The 22,478-nt window shown below is 50.6% G+C and overlaps 1 protein-coding gene across 1 annotated transcript in view; it reads left to right on the top strand.

The window, feature by feature from the left end:
- LOC111832932 (kelch-like protein 5) overlaps positions 1 to 18,510 on the top strand; it is a 29,719-nt gene extending 11,209 nt beyond the window's left edge. Inside the window, exons 3-11 of the mRNA XM_023790714.2 lie at positions 2,412 to 2,548; positions 3,632 to 3,828; positions 7,290 to 7,502; positions 11,043 to 11,229; positions 11,490 to 11,714; positions 12,704 to 12,866; positions 13,541 to 13,753; positions 15,562 to 15,733; positions 16,435 to 18,510. Of these exons, the coding sequence (XP_023646482.1) occupies positions 2,412 to 2,548; positions 3,632 to 3,828; positions 7,290 to 7,502; positions 11,043 to 11,229; positions 11,490 to 11,714; positions 12,704 to 12,866; positions 13,541 to 13,753; positions 15,562 to 15,733; positions 16,435 to 16,491 (1,564 nt within the window). The 3' untranslated portion in view covers positions 16,492 to 18,510. The remainder of the gene's footprint in view (positions 1 to 2,411; positions 2,549 to 3,631; positions 3,829 to 7,289; positions 7,503 to 11,042; positions 11,230 to 11,489; positions 11,715 to 12,703; positions 12,867 to 13,540; positions 13,754 to 15,561; positions 15,734 to 16,434) is intronic.
- The last annotated feature ends 3,968 nt before the right edge of the window (positions 18,511 to 22,478 follow it).

Here is a 22,478-nt window from a genome sequence, read left to right as displayed (position 1 = left end):
GAATGCAGGATGAATGGATCGGGCAATGCCAGAAAATGTAATGCAGTGCATGCATGCATGCATGCACAAAACTACAGTGCAAGATAGATGCAAGGCACGAAAGATAGCACCAGGCTCGGATGATTACTCAAGTGCCGTGCAGCTTTAGCTTGGGTTATCTGACACCCAGATATGTTTGGTTTGTTCTGGGTAATTTACCCTCTAACGGTGCTCTCTGGGTCTTCAGATAGACAGCCATGAGAGGGGCAGGGCCTCTTAGCTGACCGCTGTGTGAGGACATCGTGTGGACGTGGTGAGCCACGTTCTTCCCGTCCGCCCTGTGGCCGGTGTGCAAGCAGAGAGGCCACACCAGCCCAATAACTGTCCCAGCAGTGCTGTAAAGGAGAGGGGCACAGGGCATGCACCCACCACAGGACAAACCACCTCAGGGATGAGAACCAGGGTGCAGTGGGTGAAGCACAGCACCACACTAGTTCAAATGCAGTATGAGGTTTTTCCTCCAGTGGCTGCAGTGCCAAATCCTGCCACTAACCCCAAACTTGTAAGTCGGAGGACCTCCTTACAGGGCTGGATGTAGATTGATGACACAGTTGTAGGTTAAGGGTCTTGCTTAAGGGCCCAATGGAGTAGGATCACACCTGGCATTTGTGGGATTCAAACCAGTGACCTTCCGATTGTGGGCACAGAGCCCCGGCCTCGGAGCCACCACTCTACCCCTAAATGGGTGGGGGTGGAGGAATTAAGAAGATTCCAAGGTTCCCCGAGTGACAAGGGCTCTAAAAAACTTGAATTGGTTTGGTCTGGGTTGGGGGTCCGATGTGATACGCCATCTACACAGACCACCGTGTGGGATGGTGGTCCAGCTGACGGTAAACTGAAGTGGGATCGGCGTATGTTCAGAAGCATAATGATGGCATTTCTTGCAGGGGGTCTCTGGAATGCACTGCGAACCGCTAACTGAGGAAATGCACCGATGACTTTCCTCTCCCTAATGTGAAATGGCCTTTTCTTCCATTTGTGCACCTTTGATGTCCCCGTTTTCCCTTTAAATTGACCACCTCCCCCCTCCCTCTCTCGCTCCCGTCAGTTTCTCTTGCCACTATCCCTCTTTCTCCTCTGCCCCCCCCCCCCCCCCCTCCCAGTGGCACACTGCTGTTTGCGAGCTCTGTGCTGCAGTACTTCCAGCCGGGCTGAAAATAGTCTCTGTTGCTCCCCCCCCCCACACACACCCTAACAGGACACCCCCCCCCCCCACCCCCAAAACATCCCAGAGCCTGATTCAGGCCTCCCGATCGCGCCGACCGTTCGCTGTGTGGGGGGGGGCAGGGGACCTTCACAGGACGACAGGACAAGGCGAAGGGCCACACACAAGCTGCACCCCCCCCCCCCCCGTCTAAAAGGCATCCATAATGCAGGTCACTTTTATCTCATTAAGATTCCCCCCCATCTCCGCATGCTCCCAGGAAGATGAATGCTGACTGGTGGATATGCGGATGTTGCAGAGCGTGGGGTGTCACATTGGGCTCCTTATCCACATCCCCATGAATCCCTCAGAATGTGTCCCTCTCTGCCGTCCTGTCTGGAGAGATGCCTCAGGGTCAGGCGATGAGCGGGGCAGCGTTTGGGGTGGGGCTGGTGAACGCTGTGGGTTGGGAAGGTGACAACCGAACATATGGTGTTGGGGGGTGATGATTTACTGTAGCTTTTGGAGGTCAGGTATTCATTCATTTGCTGTCTCTAATGATGTAATGTAACACACCACATCTATGTAAAGCACCTTGGGATGACTCTGTTGTGAAAGGCGCTATATAAACATAAATTTAATTGAATTGAAATTGAATTTTCAAAGCCACCAATGGCCATAAATGACTGCCTGACAAACATGCCTGTTAGAAAACTCTAAATAGCATTAGATTCGCTGGTTACGGTACCTGCCGGCTGTATTGGTTAGCGATCGCTGTTGGTTTGTTGACGACTTTGTGCGCTGTGCTAATGGCAGGGAGTGTGATGTCGATTTTATTGTTAGTTACAGAATAACTATAGATAGCCGGCCGCCATTTGAACAGGTACCGGATCTTTCCGTGACATATAATAGATTTTGAATAATTTAATTAATCTTGTTGGTTCCGGCTTATCTTGTTAATAACACTTTACCCTCGTCTGTAGAAATTAGCGATTTAATAGCTTCTCACCCGTGACGCTTTGAACGGGACCCTGTGATGTTAATGAAACTGGGAATGAAGAAACAGGGGATGAATCACTTCATGTAAAAGAGCTGCTATTTCTGGCCTCCCTGACATTAAATTGAAATGAAGCTTCTCTGCACTTCAGGTAGCTGAAGGAGCACATTCCTCTGCCACTTTGTTATTCTCCTTCTGTCTGTCCCATTTCTTTTCCGTCCCTTTTTTCAGACTAGTCCTCTCCTCCGTGTCAGACTACTTTGGCGCCATGTTCACCAGCAACGTCAGGGAAGCCAAACAGGAGGAGGTGAAGATGGAGGGCGTTGACCCTGATGCGTTATGGGCGCTCGTGCAATATGCGTACACTGGTAGGTTATGGGCTCTCATGCAGTACCCCTACACCAGTAGGTTATGGGCTCTCGTGCAGTATGCCTACACCAGTAGGTTAGGGGCTCTCTTGTAGTATGCCTACACCAGTAGGTTAGGGGCTCTCATGCAATACGCCTACACCAGTAGGTTAGGGCTCTCTTGCAGTGCACCTACACCAATAGGTTATGGGCTCTCATGTAGTGCACCTACACCAGTAGGTTATGGGCTCTCTTGCAGTATGCCTACACCAGTACGTTAGGGGCTCTCATGTAGTGCACCTACACCAGTAGGTTATGGGCTCTCTTGCAGTATGCCTACACCAGTAGGTTAGGGCTCTCTTGCAGTGCACCTACACCAGTAGGTTAGGGGCTCTCATGCATTCCACCAACACCAGAAGGTTATGGACCCTTTGCCATACCCGTGCACTGCTAGGATATGCTCTCTCATGCAGAATGTCTGCACCGGTAGGTTATAGGGTCTTGTGCTGTGTGCCTACACCGCTAGATCATGGGATCCTGTGCAGCACACCTACACCGGTACATTATTGGCTTTCATGCAGTATGGCTACAACAGTAGGTTATGGGCTCCTGTAAAGTACACCTACTCCTTTTTTCCCTTCTTAATGTTTATGCCACGAGTGTCCTGGCATCAGAGTTTCAGTGTGTGGTGCTGAGTGAGTCACATGGTAAAAATACCCACACATCCACTGCAGTGCATCTGTGAATCTACATCATCATGTCCTTCGCACCCAGCATGTTTGTGGTGGGGGGGCGGCATCAGTCAACTGCTGGGATTTAATTGTAATATCTTCATAATATCTCATGGGTTCTGCTGAGATGGAATGTGAGCAAATTGAAATGGAGATACAAAGGTTCTCAGAGTCCAGGTCAATCATAGGCCAAGAGAAGCATTCTAAACACCATGCATGTCTGAATGCCGCAGTGCATTGTGGGGGAGATTGACTACAGACGTGCCACCCTAACTAGGAATCGTTTCACCCGGAAAAGGTATGGAGTGGTCATGCTTTACTACGAGCTGGAGTCTGTGACACTAAGGTGAGGTGTGTCTGTCCCTGCTGGCAGGCCGCCTGGAGCTGCGTGAGGACACGGTGGAGAGCCTGCTGGCCGCATCCTGCCTGCTGCAGCTGTCTGCCGTCGCGCAGGCCTGCTGCAGCTTCCTAGTCAAGCAGCTGCATCCCTCCAACTGCCTGGGCATCCGCTCCTTTGCCGACGCGCAGGGCTGCCAGGACCTTCTCAAGCTGGCACACAGCTACGCGATGGTGAGGCACGCCGGCACGCTCAGGAACACGCCGTTCTGCTTTCAGCATATCACTCGGAAACATTCACTGAACACGGGTCACGTGGGTGTTGGCTCGAGGCCCAATTTGCACTCTCCCTGCCTTCACGTACAACCTCCTCATCCTTGTACTATGGTTTAATTTGTCACGCCATGTGGTCCATAATCAGCCCTGGCTCATTCTGTCTCACCCGACATTATCCGATCCACCCAGACGCCGCGGCTCATCGATAAAACTGCAGATATCTCGTCGCCTGCGGGTACCGCAGTTTTGTGGTTGCTATAGAAACCGCCTGTGAGTTCCCCTTCATCTTTTGGGATCACTGATCAACTGTTATCCTGAGTAATTAATTTTGTTTGTAGGGCTTTTAACAAGCTCTGACTTTACCAGACATCTGCTGATGGTTTAATCTTTTTTTTTGTTCATAATTTCGGAGAAGGGGGGGGTCATTCTCTTCCTTTCCTGATATGGGGGGGGGGGTCTCTCAATTGAGTAGCTAAACTAAGCACTCAGTAGTGGTGAAACGGGTCATTGCTGATCCGTGATCAGTATGGATCCTGCCCCCCATGGTTCGTTACACATGTGAACCACAGATTAAGTGCAAATTTTAACCACAATGGTGTAAAATACATTTATCAGTTGCTGTTACTTTTTACGTAATAATTCCCTAAATCTTAATGCTATGGAAGTCCATAGGAGGCATGTGTTCTGAGCTTGGAAGAATTTCCCCCCTTATGTGTAGCACATCGGGGGGAAATTATAGATTTTCGGTGTATATGCAATAAAAACCTGCACAGATTCAATAGCATTAGCTATAGCATTTTTAGTGGAATCTGCTTCCCTCTATATAAACACTCTTTGCGTGTCTAATTGTAACTTTTGTTGTCCCAAGGAAACTTTTACTATTTTGTGGTCTCAAGAAAATAACTTGTGGTCTTTAGAAAACAGCCTTGACTGTGTTGAGATCATGAGAAAAATAAGTTGTGATTTTGACATAACAAGCCAGAAAATGATGATGATGTTTGTCCTCTATGGGTTCCCGTCCGGTGCGGAGTTGCAGACAGATACAGAGAAAGTAGCTGTGTGTTCACATAAATGGGGCATGTTAAAATTTCTGTGCTTTAAGTGTTATTTATGTTCTTTACGTTCTTTATGTTGTTTAAGTAATAAATGGAGAGCAGAGTTATATTTGCCTCATTTTTTTGCTGATACAAAAAATGATCTGATCCATGACTTGAATACTGATACAATCCAAACCATGAGTTTAGTGACCTGTTGCACCTTTACTACTTAGGCCATTGCTGTGCTGGGGGGGGCGGGGTCGCTTGATGACAAACCATGAGATCTCACACCTCTGGGGTGTCTCACTCGGTTCCCATCATGCGGGTTTCCTTTACGTGCTTCTCACTTCCTCCCACAGTCTGGGTGCGTGGTTTGTGTGTCTACACTGGTAGGTTATGGGCTCTCGTACAGTGTGTGCATGCGTGTGTGTGGGTTTGCATAGATCACATTTGAGGACCAAATTATCCCCAAAGTGTAGTAAAACCTTGAATTTCCCTACTTTTGGGGACATCTTTTGAGGTCCCCATTTGGATAAATTCAATTTTATAAAAATCTTTGAATGCAATCAAAAAAGTAAAAATGCCAAAAGTCTTGTATTTGGGTTATGTATTATGGTTAAGGTTAGGGCTGGGTAGAGCTTAAGGGTGTCGTGATTGGGATTATGGTTTTTCCCATATAATTGAATGGACGGTCCCCATTTAGATAGGAAGACCAACTTTTGTGTGTGTCTGTGTGTATATGCCTTGTTCTGTCTGTCAAGAAAATGGATATTAGATGATGAAGGTTTGTAAAACTCTCAAACAAACAGACACCCTATTTGGCAAAAACTTTGGCCAGTCTTCAGTCACCTGAAGCATCGGAGGCAGCTGTTAACGACCATGATTCTGGCTATAACACGCTCTGGTGCTTTGTGGGTTGCATGTCACTGTAAATCTGAGTGGGATTCCTTTTGCTCGAGTGTGTCATTCCTCACCTTTTCAGAGCGAGGAAGTTTGTAGTTTTCTGACAGAACAAGGCATCCCGCCATCTGAAGTTACTTAAACCAACCAGACCAGGAAGGACAGCTACGGCCTGGCTGGGATGGTATGGAGTGAATCCGCTGATCTGCCACAGGAACAGGATCTGAGCACCGAGCTCCCTCTCCATCTCAGAAAGACATATTAATCGGCAGGCTGAGCGGTGGGCGGAGCCAGTGACAGCAAAATGCATGCCGAGTCGCCTGGCCGCTTCGTGTGGGACGGTGCAGAATAGGCAGATGGGCAGGTGGCACAGGAAACAGATGGAGAGGAGCGGGCGGATGGATGGAGCTCGGTCTTGCATGCGTGAGAGAGAGCCACCAAAGTGGTGGTGTGTTTCTTGGGAGTTTCAGAGCGGAGTCACACCTGACGAAACCCACCCCACCCTCACCACACCCTGCAGATTTGGAAAGTGAAACATTAGCCTTTTGCTGTCACTTCTCCTTTCCTCTACCATTAAGCTGGAATTAAACCAAACAACCTCCCGGCGTGATGCTGGTGGGGTGTGTGCTCAATTAATCACCAATTCAGCAGGAGAGCCGCCCCTGCTACATGCCGGCGATGGCTGGGCGGCTGTTTGTCGTGCCACACCCCCATTTCCGTCTCTTGGTATGGTCCACCCAGAGGCACATTAACATGGTCAGAGGTCGCCTTATTATTATTGTTACTGGTGCAGTTGTCCGCCTGGGGTACCTGCCATGGTAAAATTTGTCATCTGGGGTGGGGTTTAGGGTTAGGGTTAGGGTTGGGTGTCGACATTTTAAAGGGCCCCTTCTTAGCCGAGGCCCCTGCATTGAAGTACCCCTGCTGAACGGCAGAATGGAACATTCACCTATATGATGTCATTTCCTGTTAGGTAAATGGGTTCCCCTCCCCCGCACAGCTTTCCCGAAGGGTTCTAAGTGCTGGTATTGAGCATCTGGGTCCTTTCGGTGATTTCCGGTGATTGTCGGTGATCGCTTAAGCTAGTGTTCCCCGGGGACCTACAAATTAGTTCATGTTTTTGCCCCCTCCCAGCTCTCTGCCACACAGTGCGAGTGTCTGTGGGTCCCTGAGGACCGGATTGGGAAACACTGGCTTAAGCTGTCCAGGGTCACAGTGAGTCTGGAGCCAATCCCAGGCGGAACAGGATGGAATGTCGGTCCATCATAGGACACAGACACACCCTCACACTCGCAACATCACAGTGTGACCAATTTACAGATACTGGTTTGTGTGGTCTTTGGGCTGGGGGGGGGGGGGGCACCAAAGAAAATCAATCAAAGACTCCTGGGGGTGTGGGAAGTCTCATTCAGCCAGGTTGTGGGGAGCCCCCCCCCCTAGCAGATTGCCCCCCCTCCTCAAAGATGCCCCTCCCCCTATCAGGAGCACTTCCTGGAGGTGACCGTCCACCCAGAGTTCCTGCTGCTGCCCCCCGGTGACGTCGAGAGGCTGCTGTCGTCGGACGACGTCAACGTGCCGGATGAGGAGGCGGTGGTGGGGGCGCTGCTGAGCTGGGTGCGGCACGACGGCGCCTCGCGCAGGTGCCACCTGCCACGGCTGCTGGCGCACGTCCGGCTGCCCCTGCTGACGCCGCAGGTGAGGGAGCCGAGCGGGCAGCGCCGCAAGGTCCACTGGTGAACCCGTCCGAGACGTCCATCAGTCCATCCTTTCATCAGTCTGTCCATTAGTCTATCCATGTGTTCATCCATCCAGCCATCCATCATTCCTCAATCCATCTGTCTGTCTGTCCAGCCGTCCGTCTTCCTTCAAGCCACGTCCATCCATCCATCCATCAATTCAATTCAATTCAGTTTTATTTGTATAGTGCATTTTCATTTCAGACATTGCATTCTCTGAAAGCACTTTGCATCCACCCATCTGTCTGTCCATCCATCCATCCATCCATGCATTCATCCATCCATCAATCCCCCGAAACTGCTTATCCAGTAATGAGTCGGTTAGCTTGGAGCGTATCCCATGATGCACATGGCCCAGAGGGCAGGGGTAACTCTCTATGGGAGACACTTTCATTTCATTCTGATCTATCTATAATAATATTTTAATCAGAGTAATAACCATTGGATAGAAGAATGAATAATAGTAATAATAATAACAGTAATAATAATGACAATAACAATATAGAATATTAAAAGCCAATTGTGACGATGCGATCTGTAAGCCAGGGATTTTCATCATCACCTTCCTCACTGACTCTCATTCGAACTGTCACTCGCCTTCTTACTTTTAGATGCCTTAACTTGCCATGTATGTCAGCTGAGTGCTGTTTCAGTGAGGAAATGAATCCAGGTAAAGTTGTGGTACTGTGGTTGAATCAAGGTGTGAAATGTCTCAGTCTGCTGAAAACCAAACTATGAAATTCGAGCCAATTTCATTTTAAGCTGAAAAGTGTTACAATGCAGTCAGATTTAATGCACTATGTACTTTTTCTTATAAAATCCCTGGAGTGGGTCATTTAAGCTCAAATTCTCAAGACTATTGGTGTGGGAAAAGCTACGCTGCACAGAACAGCGGGATTTCCAAAAGGGGGCAGTCCATCCATGTCTGGCTTCTGATTGACGTTCACTCAACGACAAAGGGGCGTTTCACGCCAACTTTGGAGTATTTTGGGATGTGAGGAGAGGAAGGAGGAGGGTCTTAACCTCACCTGCAATATCTCTACACAGGGCTCAGGGATAACTTTCATTTACTGACTTGCTTATTTAGCAGATGATTGAGAAAACAGGGTCAGACTGTCCCTCGAGCAATTGGGGGTTAGGGGCCTCGCTCAGATAAGTCCGCCAACTCTGGGATTTGAACCAGCAACCTTTCAATCAAAAGCATGATATCCGGTTAAGGTCAGAATTAAGGCAGAAAGTAGTAAGTAACTGAGCCATTGTTCAAGGACAGGACAGGATCTTGGAGATTAGTCTACAATTGCATTACTTGTGCCTGACTGCCAATTAGATAAGATTGGTTTTTGTTAAGTTGTTTTTCTTTGTTCCCAAATGCAAAGGAGGGTGACGATGGAGTTTGTAACTGATGCTGGAAGTTGAGGAAAGCACATTTATAAGTTAAAGAGAGTGATAAAGAAACTGTTTTGTCCGTATGAGAGGGTAACAAAAAGCGTCCCTAATCTGCTGTTTCTGAACAAACGCACGGGAAGCTTTCGGGTGACGGGGAGCTGATTGGCCGTGGGTTTCCCGGGAGATAAGCGTACCGGCGGGATGCGACACCGGGGGATCGACGGAGCGACCAGGAGCACAAGTCAGCCGGCGCTTAACCGGGAAAAACCAACTGCTCACAACATCAGGGAGGAGGCGGGATGTGAAGACTGGATAATCTTTTTACAGTTTCTTTAAGATTAATGTGCAGCTACAGCCAGAAGCGACGATGGCCTGCTGCTCGGAACGAAAGCCGCTTCGTCGGAGGGCCGGAAAGGGGCTGTCGGAGCCGGAGAGCGAGAAGCGATTAATCAGGGAAATTACGGATCTGCTTTAATGGCCACCAAGATGTCAGCTCTAGCACTGGTGATGAATTTCTCATCGCGCCTAAGTACGAATACATTGGAATGCTTGAGATTTCTGTATATCCTGCTTTACTTGCCTTTAGAAGGCATACAAAGGTGAGCATGAAGCCTGGGGTCAGAGGTCATTTCATCCAGCAGCCCTGGAACCTATAGAAATGTGACTATCCTGCCAAGGATTGGAGTCAAAGTGGCAACCTTCCGGTCAGAGATGCAGAGGGCTGACCTAGTGAGCCACCCGCTCCCTGACTGGGGGGTCTGTAGCAAAGCCGGGCTCCTAATATCCCCCGCCCTTTTCTGCACTGCTCCCCCCCCCCCAGCCATAGGCATAGTGGTTTAAGCAGAGCTGCGCTGTGTGCTCGCTCTATGTCACTCTGTGTCACTCCCTGAGCTCACACTCCTACAGCAGACCGACTGGCAGCACGGCGAGAAAAATCACCACCGTAAATTAATCCGTAATCGACATTCACGACGCTGTTATCAAGGATTAAAATTCATAGAAAATAAGCTCTTCAACCCCACATCCCCCCCCACCCCCACCACCGGCTAATTCACCGCCCTATAAATAAATCATTCTTTAGTGCCCCCACCTGCTTTTAATGTCCTGGTGGATGGTGGGGGGGGGGTGCAGGGGGCTCCAAAGCAGAGCAGGTGCTTCTGTATGCATGAGGAATTTAAAAATTCAAACGTCCGTGAGGCCGTCGCGCGGCTTCTGTCCGCGGCGCCGTTGGACGCGGTGAAGCCCGTTTCAGAGGGACCCGCGATGCCCGGCCCACGCAGACGGCCGGAAGCGTCCGTCCAGAATGAAAGCTGCTGTCCAAATGCTGAGCCGATGGCAAGAGATCCGCTGCTGGTACCGAGTGCGTGTGACTCAGCAGGTTATGACGCTGTGCCTGTGATCGCAAGGTTGCTGGTTCGAATCCCAATGTCAACAGAGTGATGTTCCCTTTGGGCCCCCCGAGCGAGACCCCTAACCTCAGTTACTATACAGAGTGTGTGTCCCTGCTTTCTCAAACATACGTCACTTTGGGTAACAGTGTCTGCTGAAATATACGGAGTGTAAGAGCTTGTGAACGACAGGACTTCTGATGTAAACAGGCAGTCATACAGCTTTTCCATGCATAAAACAGAATCTGTATGTATATTCAGAAGTTGATTCAGCTTCAGGATTTGGAAAGTTTGTAACGATATTCGTCACACACCTCCCTTCCTCTCTTGCCATCTCTCTTTCTACTGCCCTTCATCCTTGTCTTTCCTTTCTTCCTCTCTTTCTGTTTTACTCTCTGTTTACATTTGTTCATATCTGTCTTCTCGTCTGTCCCCTCCCTCCCCCATCTCTGTCCCTGTCCCCCAAATGACCATCGTCTGTGTCCCTGTCCCTCCTGCCCCCATCCCTGTCCCTCCTGCCCCCATCCCTGTCCCTGTCCCTCCTGCCCCCATCCCTGTCCCTCCTGCCCCCATCCCTGTCCCTGTCCCTCCTGCCCCCATCCCTGTCCCTCCTGCCCCCATCCCTGTCCCTGTCCCTAACCCTCCTGCCCCCATCCCTGTCCCTGTCCCTCCTGCCCCCATCCCTGCCCCTCCTGCCCCCATCCCTGTCCCTGCCCCCACCCCAGTACCTCGCAGACCTGGAGGGTGACCCCCTGCTGCTACACAGTGCAGACTGCCAGCGCCTCCTTATGGAGGCAATGAAGTTCCATCTGTTGCCCGAGCGCCGGATGCTGGTCCAGAGCCCGCGCACGCGGCCCCGCAAGGCCACTGTGGGGGCGCTGTTCGCCGTGGGTGGCATGGATGCCACCAAAGGTGGGCCCCTTCCTCCAACCTCAGGTAGAGGGCAGCGGCGAGCCGCGTCAGCTGGCATAGACCAGCCATGGCACCTTCTGCAGATTGGCTTTGCCTGAGCTGTTTCCATAGAAATGGGCGCGGTGTCCACACTGCGAGCTAAGCAGTGGGGGGGGGAGGGGGGGTCGTCAAGATGATGGATGGCGTGGGACGGAGCTGTAGCTAATTCCTGCCGTCATGGGGGGCGGCGATGAGACCCTTTCCCCGCGGTCCATCCCCAGGTGCCACCACCATCGAGCAGTACTGCCCGCGCCGGGACTCGTGGCGGCAGGTGGCGGTCATGAGCGGCCGGCGGCTGCAGTGTGGCGTGGCGGTGCTGGAGGAGCGTCTCTACGTGGTGGGCGGCCGCGACGGCCTCAAGACGCTCAACACCGTGGAGTGTTACAACCCCCGTAGCAAGAGCTGGAGCGCCATGCCTCCCATGGCTACCAACCGGCATGGCCTAGGTGGGCACAGCCGCTGGGGGGCGGGGTCAGGGGCGGGGCCCGGTGCAGTCATGGGCGGTGACCGGTGCTGTCAGGGGCGGAGCCTGTGGCAGTCAGGGGCGGGGCCCAGGGCAGTCAGGGGTGGGGCCAGGTGCAGTCAGGGGCGGGGCCCATGGTAGTCAGGGGCGGGGCCTGGGGTAGTTAGGGGCGGGGTCCAGGGCGGAGCCCCAGTCAGAAAGTCACCAATCACAGACATCTCAGAAAATAAATAGCTAGTGAGAAGAGTGAGAAGATCATAACTAGCTACATAACTGCTTCAGCACCTCCTAAATAAGGAACATATTTATATACCCACACACCGCAGAAGCCCCGCCCATTTAGTTTGAGTGGTCCAATGGGGGGAGGGGGTCTCACTCAGGTCCATCATTAATGAATGATAAAAATAATGTTCTAATTAACATACACATGAAATGCAGCTTTACAGTAAGAGTGAGTAGTGCGACACACGCACAGGGGTCTTGTGAAATGCAGCTTTACAGTAATAGTGAGTAGTGTGACACACACGCACAGGGGTCTTGTGAAATGCAGCTTTACAGTAAGAGTGAGTAGTGCGACACACCCACAGGGGTCTTGTGAAATGCAGCTTTACAGTAAGAGTGAGTAGTGTGACACACACACAGGGGTCTTGTGAAATGCAGCTTTACAGTAAGAGTGAGTAGTGTGACACACACGCACAGGGGTCTTGTGAAATGCAGCTTTACAGTAAGAGTGAGTAGTGTGACACACACACACAGCGGTCTTGCTGAGCTGCCTGCTCTCCCTGGCTGGGGGGTGATGCCCTCAGCCATCGACTGCGAGGAATCGGAGAGTTAATGACCTCCGTTTCCCAGGCAACAAACGGCGGAGTCCGCGTTCCTCTGCATGTTTTTGGTTTACTTTGTTATTGACTCTGTGCATGTATGTTTTGTGCATATGTCTGTGCGTGTGCGTGTGCGTGCGGCGGCGTTCAGGCGTGGCCGTGCTGGAGGGCCCCATGTACGCCGTTGGCGGCCATGACGGCTGGAGCTACCTGAGCTCGGTGGAGCGCTGGGACCCCCAGACTCGGCAGTGGAGCTTCGTGGCCAGCATGGGGACACCTCGCAGCACCGTGGGCGTGGCCGTGCTCGCCGGCAAGTGAGTGACTGCTGTTCCCCTCGGGGGGGGGGGGGGGGGACACCTCAGGTGTAAGGTCTGAGAATCTGCTATAGGAACCACCAGGAAAAGAGGAGAGTTGGTAGAGGAGATGTATGCCAGTAGGGGGCGCTGATTTGCAGCCTTCATATGGCAAATGGTGTGTGCCCTCTGCTTTGGGTTATTCCCAGACCCCCATGACCCTGCATAGGACAAGCGGGTACAGAAAAAAGATGGATGGATGGATGGATGGATGATAACTCAATTAAAGTGTGTGAAAATGAATACCTCTCGTATGATGAGTACACCCCTGAGGGTGCAGTGAAGTACAGGGTCAGAACCTCTGGGATACGTGTGCCTGACAGATCTGGCCATTTCCTGTCTACGCATGATGTAGAAGGTGTGTACCACTAGGGGGCGCCAATCACAAACCAGATCTTTTATTTCGGTCAAAAGCTGTTCCTTGATCCAGCCTCCCACCTACCCTGAGCCATTCCATATTTCTGATATGATTCAGCTAATTTGGGGGTTTCAGATTAGTACATTGATTTAATGTTGTTGGTATAGAATAATATGCGACTACTGATACTTATATAGGGCCCTGGGACCCACCTCCTTCTCCAAAGAGGCCATGTGATCACTCCAGCTCCAGCCCTGATTGGCTGTTTGTCCCGCAGGCTGTATGCTGTGGGCGGCCGTGACGGTAGCGCCTGCCTGAGCTCGGTGGAGTGCTTCGACCCCCACACCAACAAGTGGAGCGGCTGCAGCCCCATGACCAAGCGGCGGGGCGGGGTGGGCGTGGCCACCTGGAGCGGCTTCCTGTACGCCGTCGGGGGGCACGATGCGGCCGCCACCAGCCTGACCTCCCGCCTGTCCGACTGCGTGGAGAGGTGAGGGCCACAGGGGCCCGCAGCCGCCGGGATTAACGGCTACGGCTTTTAGCCCATAATTTGTTTCGCTCTGAGTCGCCGTCACATGGTCGTCAGTAGGCGGCGAATTAGCGCCATATGGAATAAAGCTTTTTGTGTGATTCTGACTGAAGATAAAGGACGAGGATTAGATCTATTCATCGCTTTAACGACGTTAGGAAGAAACCTGTCTCACCAGGCCTGCCAAGTCATTTAATTCTCAAAATAAAACCAGTTTTAATTTGAATTATTAATGCGGTGCCTTTGTAGTCTTATTTATATTGTTATTTTTTCAATTAACCATCGTTTAACTAGCCAGTTTAGTCAAGATTCCGATTAACGCAAGAATAACGGCCGGACCAAGGGTGCAGAGTCACGGCGAAACTTTAAGAGGTACAAAGATAAAAGAAACACAAGAAATCAAATGAAAACCAGGTTTTGCTGCAGTCGGCGTGTCAGACGGCCTCAGGGCAGCGAACCCTGCAGAGAGCCACCATTCACTCCCGAAAAAGCAGCAACAGTAATTCAAAATAAGCTTGACGGCTTTGGGGATTATGTCTCTTGTTCCACACTCTGGAGAGCATCTGAAAGGTGAAGCTCCGTGTGGTGATTATGGGTGAATTTGCTATTGTAGGCTGAGGGAGGTGTAACGAGGTTCTTTATGTATGGAGGTGAGAGACCGGCTCGGAACCTGTAGGTACGTAATGACAGCTTGTTAACGGACAAGTGCAGAGTGCAGCAATGTGTCTCATCGGGAAGCAAACCAAACAGCTCAGAACATTTGAGTTGTCAAGGCCACCTTTGCAGGAAATTGACCGAATTCACGCAGTGTGACCGCGGTCTAAAACGGGACACTTCTGTGCACCCCAGTGAGTTCTGGGGTGAAGGAGGTCTTATCTCTACACGGGAAGCCCAAACCTAAATTTAATCTCAGCTTGGAGCTTAGATATCAGGATCAGAATCCTTTTATCCACTCAGTACAAAATGTACAAGGAATTTGTTTTAGTGCAGTACAACTAAACATACGATGAAGACGCAGGTACAAAAAAACAATAGGATAACATGGAAAGAGAAAGAAAGATGTACAAATAAATAAACATAAACATATAAGTAAAGGAAGTAAAGGTGACACAGCCATATTTGGGTTTCTGCAATTACTTCTCTGCAATGTGCTCCTCATGGGTCCCTCTTTATGGGGACAGTGGCCTGCGGGGAGACACTTTTCAGGTGGCCTTTCGTCCTTGTATCCAGGGCTCTTAGTCTCAGCTTTCCAGTGCAAACAGGGCCGGGATTGGCCAGACATGAAGGGCCGGGATTGGCCAGACATGAGGGGCTGGGATTGGCCAGACATGAGGGGCCGGGATTGGCCAGACATGAGGGGCCGGGATTGGCCAGACATGAGGGGCCGGGATTGGCCAGACATGAGGGGCCGGTCCCTGCCATCCGTGACGACGCCCTGTACTCTGGGCTCTTCCTGTTTCGTCAGGCGTGTCGCTGATGTAAACCGCGGCCCAGGTGTGGAAGCTTCTGGGTCGCCCTTAGTTACGGGCTTCCTGACCAGATTAAGCAGGTATAAGATGGGTGGATGCATGTATGGGTACCGTAGGCAAAGTTTAGGTCATATGCTGAGATCAGATTATGATTTCATTGGTCATAGTGCAAGAAACAGCAATAAATAGAATAAATGCAAATATATTGAAGTGGAAGACATTTAAACATAGTGAGACATGGACATAACACAGAAAAATATAATTAAAAATATATGTAATAGATAGATCCACTTCCCCCAGGTACGACCCCAAAACGAACACGTGGACGGCAGTGGCTTCCATGAGCATCAGCAGGGACGCCGTGGGGGTGTGTCAGCTGGGCGAGCGGCTCTACGCCGTGGGCGGCTACGACGGACAGTCTTACCTTGACGTCGTGGAGACATACGACCCGCAGACCAATGAGTGGACGCAGGTGAGCGCAAGGCAGCCCCCCTTCTACTCTCCTCTCCTCCACCTTCTCCCTGCCCCTCATCAGTCCATCCCTCGTTCATCGTGCCTCTGTTCTTTACTACTCTGCCCTTTGCTTGCAAAGCGTCTCTGTTGGCCTGACTCTTCTATTTGCTCTTATTTGACCCCGCCCACCCAGCGCCCCTGCCCCCAGCCATTGGCTATCACGCCTTCAGCCAATAGGAACGCAGCCTGCATGTGGAGTAGGCGGCTATAGAAAGGGAGCCTCGATCGCGCAGCATGTTAAACACACTCACCACTGCCGGTGCCACTTCGCTGACCTGCAGCTGGACTATTGCCACTTCGGCTTTCAGAAAGCGGGGGTGGGGGGGGGGGGGAGGTAGGCATAATTTAAAGGTACCTTTAAATTCAGGTCCTCATCAGACAAATCATGGCACGTATACTGTATACCCTTTTATTTAAATTTATCTGAAGGGAGGAATCACTGTGAAATGAAATGAAATGAAATGATGATACTTTACTGAAATTCACTTTTCACCTCTTCATGACACAAAGACACATGTGAGTAAGAGCAGGTTTGGCAGTGAAGGGCAGCAACCTGCAGCGGCCCCCCTGTCGTTGGGGGATAGGACAGCACTAGCGGCTGAACTGACGACCTTCCGATCACAGGCACAGAGAAAATGTGATTCTCTGTCCGTCCTCTAGGTGGCGCCGCTGTGCTTGGGGAGGGCGGGCACCTGCGTCGTGGCCGTGAAGCTGTGACTGCCGCTGGACCTGCTGTGATGGCCCTCGGACTTTCAGACTCTGTGGATCCAAGGGGGGATCCGATGCCAATTCTCCCGCCGGTGTTCCCTCCCCAGGAGCTAAAGGGCATTTTTCAGTGTTACCCCCCCCCCCCCCCCATCATCCCCCATGTGTGAGGAGCTGGATTCCTCTAAAGTCTGGTCCTTCCCGGAGATCAGCCACACCACTGCTCTGAGGAAAGCAGGATGAGCTGTGTAATCCCCCCGTCCTTCCTGAAATGGTCTCACCCCAGCTGCTTGGAATCACACACGTTTATCCCCTCTGGGTTTTGTAAATGTAATTGAGTTTTCACTGGTATTCATTTCACACAATGCGCAACCCAGTACATAATCATAGTGCCAACAGACAGGCAGGAGATCAAAGTTTGGTCATTTTGTTGAGTTCTTTCAATGGAACAGTCCATTAAAAGGGGGGGGGGGGCATTTTCTGAATTCGCTGATTCACTGGGCATATACAGTTTATGCAGTTCTTACCCACACGGTTATTCTTCCATTTTTATTAGGGCGAAATTTAAACAAACAGAAATTAAACAAAGGAAAGGGAAAGACTGCCATGACAGGCTAGAGAGATGCACTAGGAAGAGGGCAGAGAGGAGAGATGGCAGCAGATTAATAGAATGTACATGATTGGATGGATACATCTGAAGCCCAGATGATGACTTGGTTTGGCGTGGCCGAGGGGGGAGGGGAGATGTGGGTCTCTGCGGGGGGGGAGGACCTGCAGGCCAGACACTGTGCAGCTACCCCCCCCCCCCCCCCCACAGGCTGTGCTGTGTCCCCATTCAGGCTGGGTGGGTTATCAGATGGTGTTGATGTTGCTGGTAAACGATCTTACAGCTCTCCATCCCTAAACAACTGCAGAGTGACACTGAAGGAACACTGTACTGGGAGATACTGGAAACCCAATACAGGGAGGTACTGGAAACCCAGTACAATAATACAATTTGACTTTTTTCCATATACCGTATTTTTTAACAAAAAAAAACACTATAAAGTTGAATTCGATGTACCAGAAATCTATGTATGATATTACTGTATCATATTACTGTACTGGGAGTTACTGAAAGCTCCGTACTGGTAGACAGTTTAAGTCTCAAGAGCCAAATTTGACGCTGTGTGACCCCACAGCCGTAAGAAAGGTGAACATTCCCCCGTGTTAAGTGCCTGTATCCATGCCTGCCTTTAGTATCCGAGACACACTCACTCCTTTGGTCATCAGAAAACACCTTTAAACTATTACTACGTTTCTCCTGTGACTGAATTCTTACTTCATTCTGCCTTTCCTGTTCCTCATTTATAATCACAGAAACATATTTGCGTAAGGGCCGCTGGTGCAAAGCGACTTTGAGATGATCGCTGTATGACACATCTCGGGAAGAGCCTGTGTGATGTTTCCATGGTGACCCAAGTTGTCCTGCATGGGGTTTGATTGATGTACGCACAGCATGGAGGTACTGAGCTTAGGCCTGACCCCTGCTTGGGGACCTGACCCCTGCTTGGGGCCCGCAGGTCTGACCGTGTCCCTGCGAGGTGACACCCAGCCCTCTCCGCAGGTCGTACCCTGAGCGGCTGTTTCCTTAGAGAGACTGATTTATCAGCCTGATGTGTGTGGGGGGGCTTGTTTGAGGCTCATCACACCGCTTCTCCTGCACAAAGTCCAAGCGCCTTTTCTCCCGCGCGGAACGAGGTCAGCGTTCCGCCTCTGACCAGCAAAAGAAGCTGTCGGCTTTCAGCAGTGAGATTTGTGGCTGACCAGGCGAGGCGGCCGGGCGCCGGCTTACTGCGATTGTGACGCAGAAGAAGCCAGAAGCGTTGCAGTTGTGTTCCATCACCACTCTCAAAATCTCAAAATGCAATAGCAACTGTACACTGTCATTTACTGTAAGAGCGGCGGAGACACTTGGTGTTTTCTTCATAATAAAGAAAGTGCACTAAGCATCTCTACTGTGATTGGTGCACTTTTGTTCTTGTGCCTAAATGTTATTGGTGAGTCCCTCGTGGTCCCACGTGAACCTGACTGTCTGATTTCAGATGATGTGTTCATGTTCTCCCTGTATTTCACTGGCTTCCTCCATTTACTCTGGTTTATCCCTTCAGTCAAAATCACGCACTCTCCAGCCATCTCCAGTGCGTCCTGGCATGGACTCTGGAATCCCAAAAGCCCTGCACAGGACGTGGATGGATGGATGTTTCGATTCCCCTAACTCACTATCGCCATGAGCTGATTCTTAGCATCGACGATGTCGGTAGCGGTCGGTTGGTGACCTGACTGCTCCGTCACAGATGTTGAGGCATGAGTGATGCTACTGGGAAATGATGGCGGCTCTTAGGGGTTCGGAACAGCCCGGAAACCCCTTCAGCACTCAGGTCCGAACAAGCCAGCTGTCGTTTCAAGGTAGGCATTTCAGATCAAAAGTTGGCCCGTCTGGACCACTGAATTCCCCCACCGAGCGAGAGCCAGCAAAGGGGTGGGGCTTGATCACTCGCCTGGGGGGGGGGCAATCGATCAAAACACAAGGACTTACTCCCTGAATGCTAACGCCTGTAATCCGTCACGGTGTGGAAAACTGGACAGGCGGGCCCTCCAGTAAATAAGAATTGCCCCCATCCAGACACGTAACCCAAGCCGCCCAGAACCGGTACCACCACACCAGGCTTCTGTACCCAAAAACACCAGAAGCCAGCTTTATATCGGTGCTGTACGTCTGCATCGCCGGGTTCTCTACTGAGGCTCATGTGTGCATTCATGCACAGAGCAGTATTTTGTCATTTTGATAATCAGTCCTGTCTTGCTTTTGATGGAATCATTTATTACATTTGCAAACTGAAAGACAGAATGACGTGATGGGGGGGGGGGGGGGGGGTCTTCAATAAACCTTCTTATAAACAAACTTAAAAGCTGCCATTTAAGGAGGAATAGAACCCAGGAATAGGTCCAGGGGAATGGGGGGGGAGGGTAATACTGGGACACCTGCAAAGACAACTCCTCTGGTATAAGGGGGGTGTACTGCTTGAGCAGGTGTGGCATGAGGAACCAATCAGAGCTGATAATGAGGGTCACCTGACACCTCCCAGGAAGGAAGTGGCCCCATTCTCCTACTTTCTGTGCGATGGCAGAACAGACGCTAACAGGCCATCACAGCAGCTAAATACTCCGTCATATTCATCTATATTTTCCATCTTTTTGGAAACATCAGTGAATATTGCACGTCAGCCAAAGGGCATTGACACGGACCTTCTTACGTCTGTGAGATCTGCAGCCTCGCGGTGGCTGTGAGCGCGTGTCAGCGTGGAGCTCGTCCAATCAGGCGCACCGCCGCTTTGTGGCTCGGAGCCATCTGCGTACCAGAGCCAGGAGCGGTGAACCACTGAAAGACGTCAGTCAGAGGCAAACCGATTGACCAGCTAACTAAGACAGGGTCCTGGTTCACACGTGGGAGCACAGCTTTCTGATTTTGTATAATATTTTTGTATAAAATAAATAGAACTGCACTTTTAATTGGTGTTTGTGATTAATAAGCACAACATGATGGTATCTAAATGAATTTATCAGGAGCAATGTGTGGTTCAGTGGGTTAGGATACTGTCCCTATGACTGGGAGGTTGCAGGTTCCAATCCCACTGTGGGAATGGTAATTCAAGGAAAGGCACTTAACCTCCAACTGTTCCCGGCACTGGCTGACCCTGAGTTCTGGATAAGGGACAGCAAACTCAATAAAACGTAAATGCTCTTCAGAAGCAGAGTCGCCACCTGATGGACATTTGGGTTTCTCTCGGCGATAACTCACAAACGATGATGACTCGTTATCGCACCTCCGGACCTGAAGGGGGCATTAATGTGTCATTAGACTGATGGATCATAGGTTTGATTTATCGCACGCCGGGAAAAAGAGATGAGCACATTGTGGGGGGGGGGGTGAATTGCTCGAATCACACTTGCCAGCGCTGACTCAGCGCTGAGAGGGTCTGGTGTCAGTGACAGACTGACCTTCACAGGAAACGTCAGCTTTGTCCATCCCCCACCCCGAACAGCACCCCCTCCCCCTGTCGCCTGAAATGGCAGTTGCTTTCTCACCCCCTCTGCAGACAGGCTGAAGGATGCTAAAGTGACTCAGGAGTTTTCGGCCCAGCGAGGGTCATGTGACGGTTGATATGCACGAGGAGGCGGGGCTTTGCGGAGTTCCGTGACCCTGGGAGGAGGCCCCGTCCGGCCCGGATACCAGCAGGGACCATATGTGTGTTAATATTTATGGAGTCGCACGTCCCGGGGGAATAAGGGGGTCAGTTCTGGCACGTCTATTTTCAGATTAACGTCTGCAAACACGAGTTTAAGGTGGAGTTGATGCTCTCTGTGGAACCTCTCAGCACATGCTGGTGTGCAGTCAGAACACACTCAAACTGATACCAGCAGGGTGGTTATGGTGCGGATCAGTGGGTTAGGGCGCTGCCCCTAATGTCAGAAGGTCGCTGGGTTAAATCCCAGGGTTGGCAAAGCAATTTCACTGTTTCACCCCCCCCCCCCCGCGAGGCCCTTAACCCCAATTGCTCCAGGGGCAGGCTGATCCTACCTTCTCAAAAATATATGTCGCTTTGGATAAACTTACATATTTTTTTGGGGAAGATACATTTTTTTAACATTCTTTAAGTGTGGTAGAGTGTGCCCTGTAAAGTGCATTCACAAGGTTTTTATTCACGTGGTTCATGGTCATGTAGACGTCACGGGCCACTGGTATCCCTTCCGGGACATATTCACCTGGACCTAACTGGCGCCAGAACCTTAACCAGGTTCTAATCCTTATTGAAATTGGATGTATTCTTATACCTCAGTTTGTTTGTTTTTTTTTTTTTTTTTAATTAAATTACAACATTATGGATTTTTTGACATTTGCTCTGTTCCATTTTACTATACACAGTTTTAAACTAAAATCGTTAGTTGACTAAACGCTAGTGTTCAGTGTGTTCCAGTCGTTACCCTCGCCGACCGGCGACATTTTCCCACATGATTAGTTCTGCGGATCCCTGCAGCATGATATTCACTCCCGAGCCAGTCGACCAAACACCAATCCGGTTTGTATCATGCAGACATGTGACCTCAGGCTCCTCCCACACAGCAAACAGCTCATGCATATTCATGAAGCGCACTGCCCCTTCAGAATTACCCACCCCCTGTTTTTTTTTTACCCTCGGGGGGTAGTTTCCTGTGCAATGCACAAACATCTGACGGCAGGCTTCCTGTCACCATGTGTCTCTTGTTTTGCCATCTTGTGACACTGAGGTGTCCTGGGTGTGAGCTGCAGGTCTGTGGAAAGGAACCTCTTGTACCCAAAGTGGCTGTTGAGTTTGACACGCCCCCTGGCCACTGGCCTCTGCAGCACAGCTCATGGCATGAGTTACAAATTTCTCTTCACAACATCCTGAGTAGATCTGCAGCAAAAGAGGACCTTTATCGGACACTTTTATCCAGAGTGGCGTACATTTGTGAAAACAGTCACAGTCCCTGGAGCGATTGGGGTTAAGGGGCCAGCAGTGACATCACTCATCTGATCATGGGATTTGAGCCAGTAATCTTCTGGTCACAGGAGCAGTGTCCTTACCCAGAGAGCCACACACCAACTTCCCCATTTTATTATTTTCATTTAAAATATGAGCCTCTCAAGACAAGCAGTACTAATGTACTTAGTCACCAATGAGAGACACACAGTCCTGGACAGAAAAATATGGGCCAAAGATTCATACTGTGCCCTGTGATAGGTTGGTGTGTGAGTGACTGTTGGGTGTGTGAGCCCTGTGATAGGTTGATGTGTGAGTGACTGTTGGGTGTGTGAGCCCTGTGATAGGTTGGTGTGTGAGTGACTGTTGGGTGTGTGAGCCCTGTGATAGGTTGGTGTGTGAGTGACTGTTGGGTGTGTGAGCCCTGTGATAGGTTGGTGTGTGAGTGACTGTTGG

Source organism: Paramormyrops kingsleyae, chromosome 12, assembly GCF_048594095.1.
Source record: "Paramormyrops kingsleyae isolate MSU_618 chromosome 12, PKINGS_0.4, whole genome shotgun sequence".
In the NCBI taxonomy this organism is placed as follows: Eukaryota; Metazoa; Chordata; class Actinopteri; order Osteoglossiformes; family Mormyridae; genus Paramormyrops; species Paramormyrops kingsleyae.
Note: the sequence above shows the minus strand (reverse complement) of the source record. Positions and strands in the feature narration are given on the sequence as shown.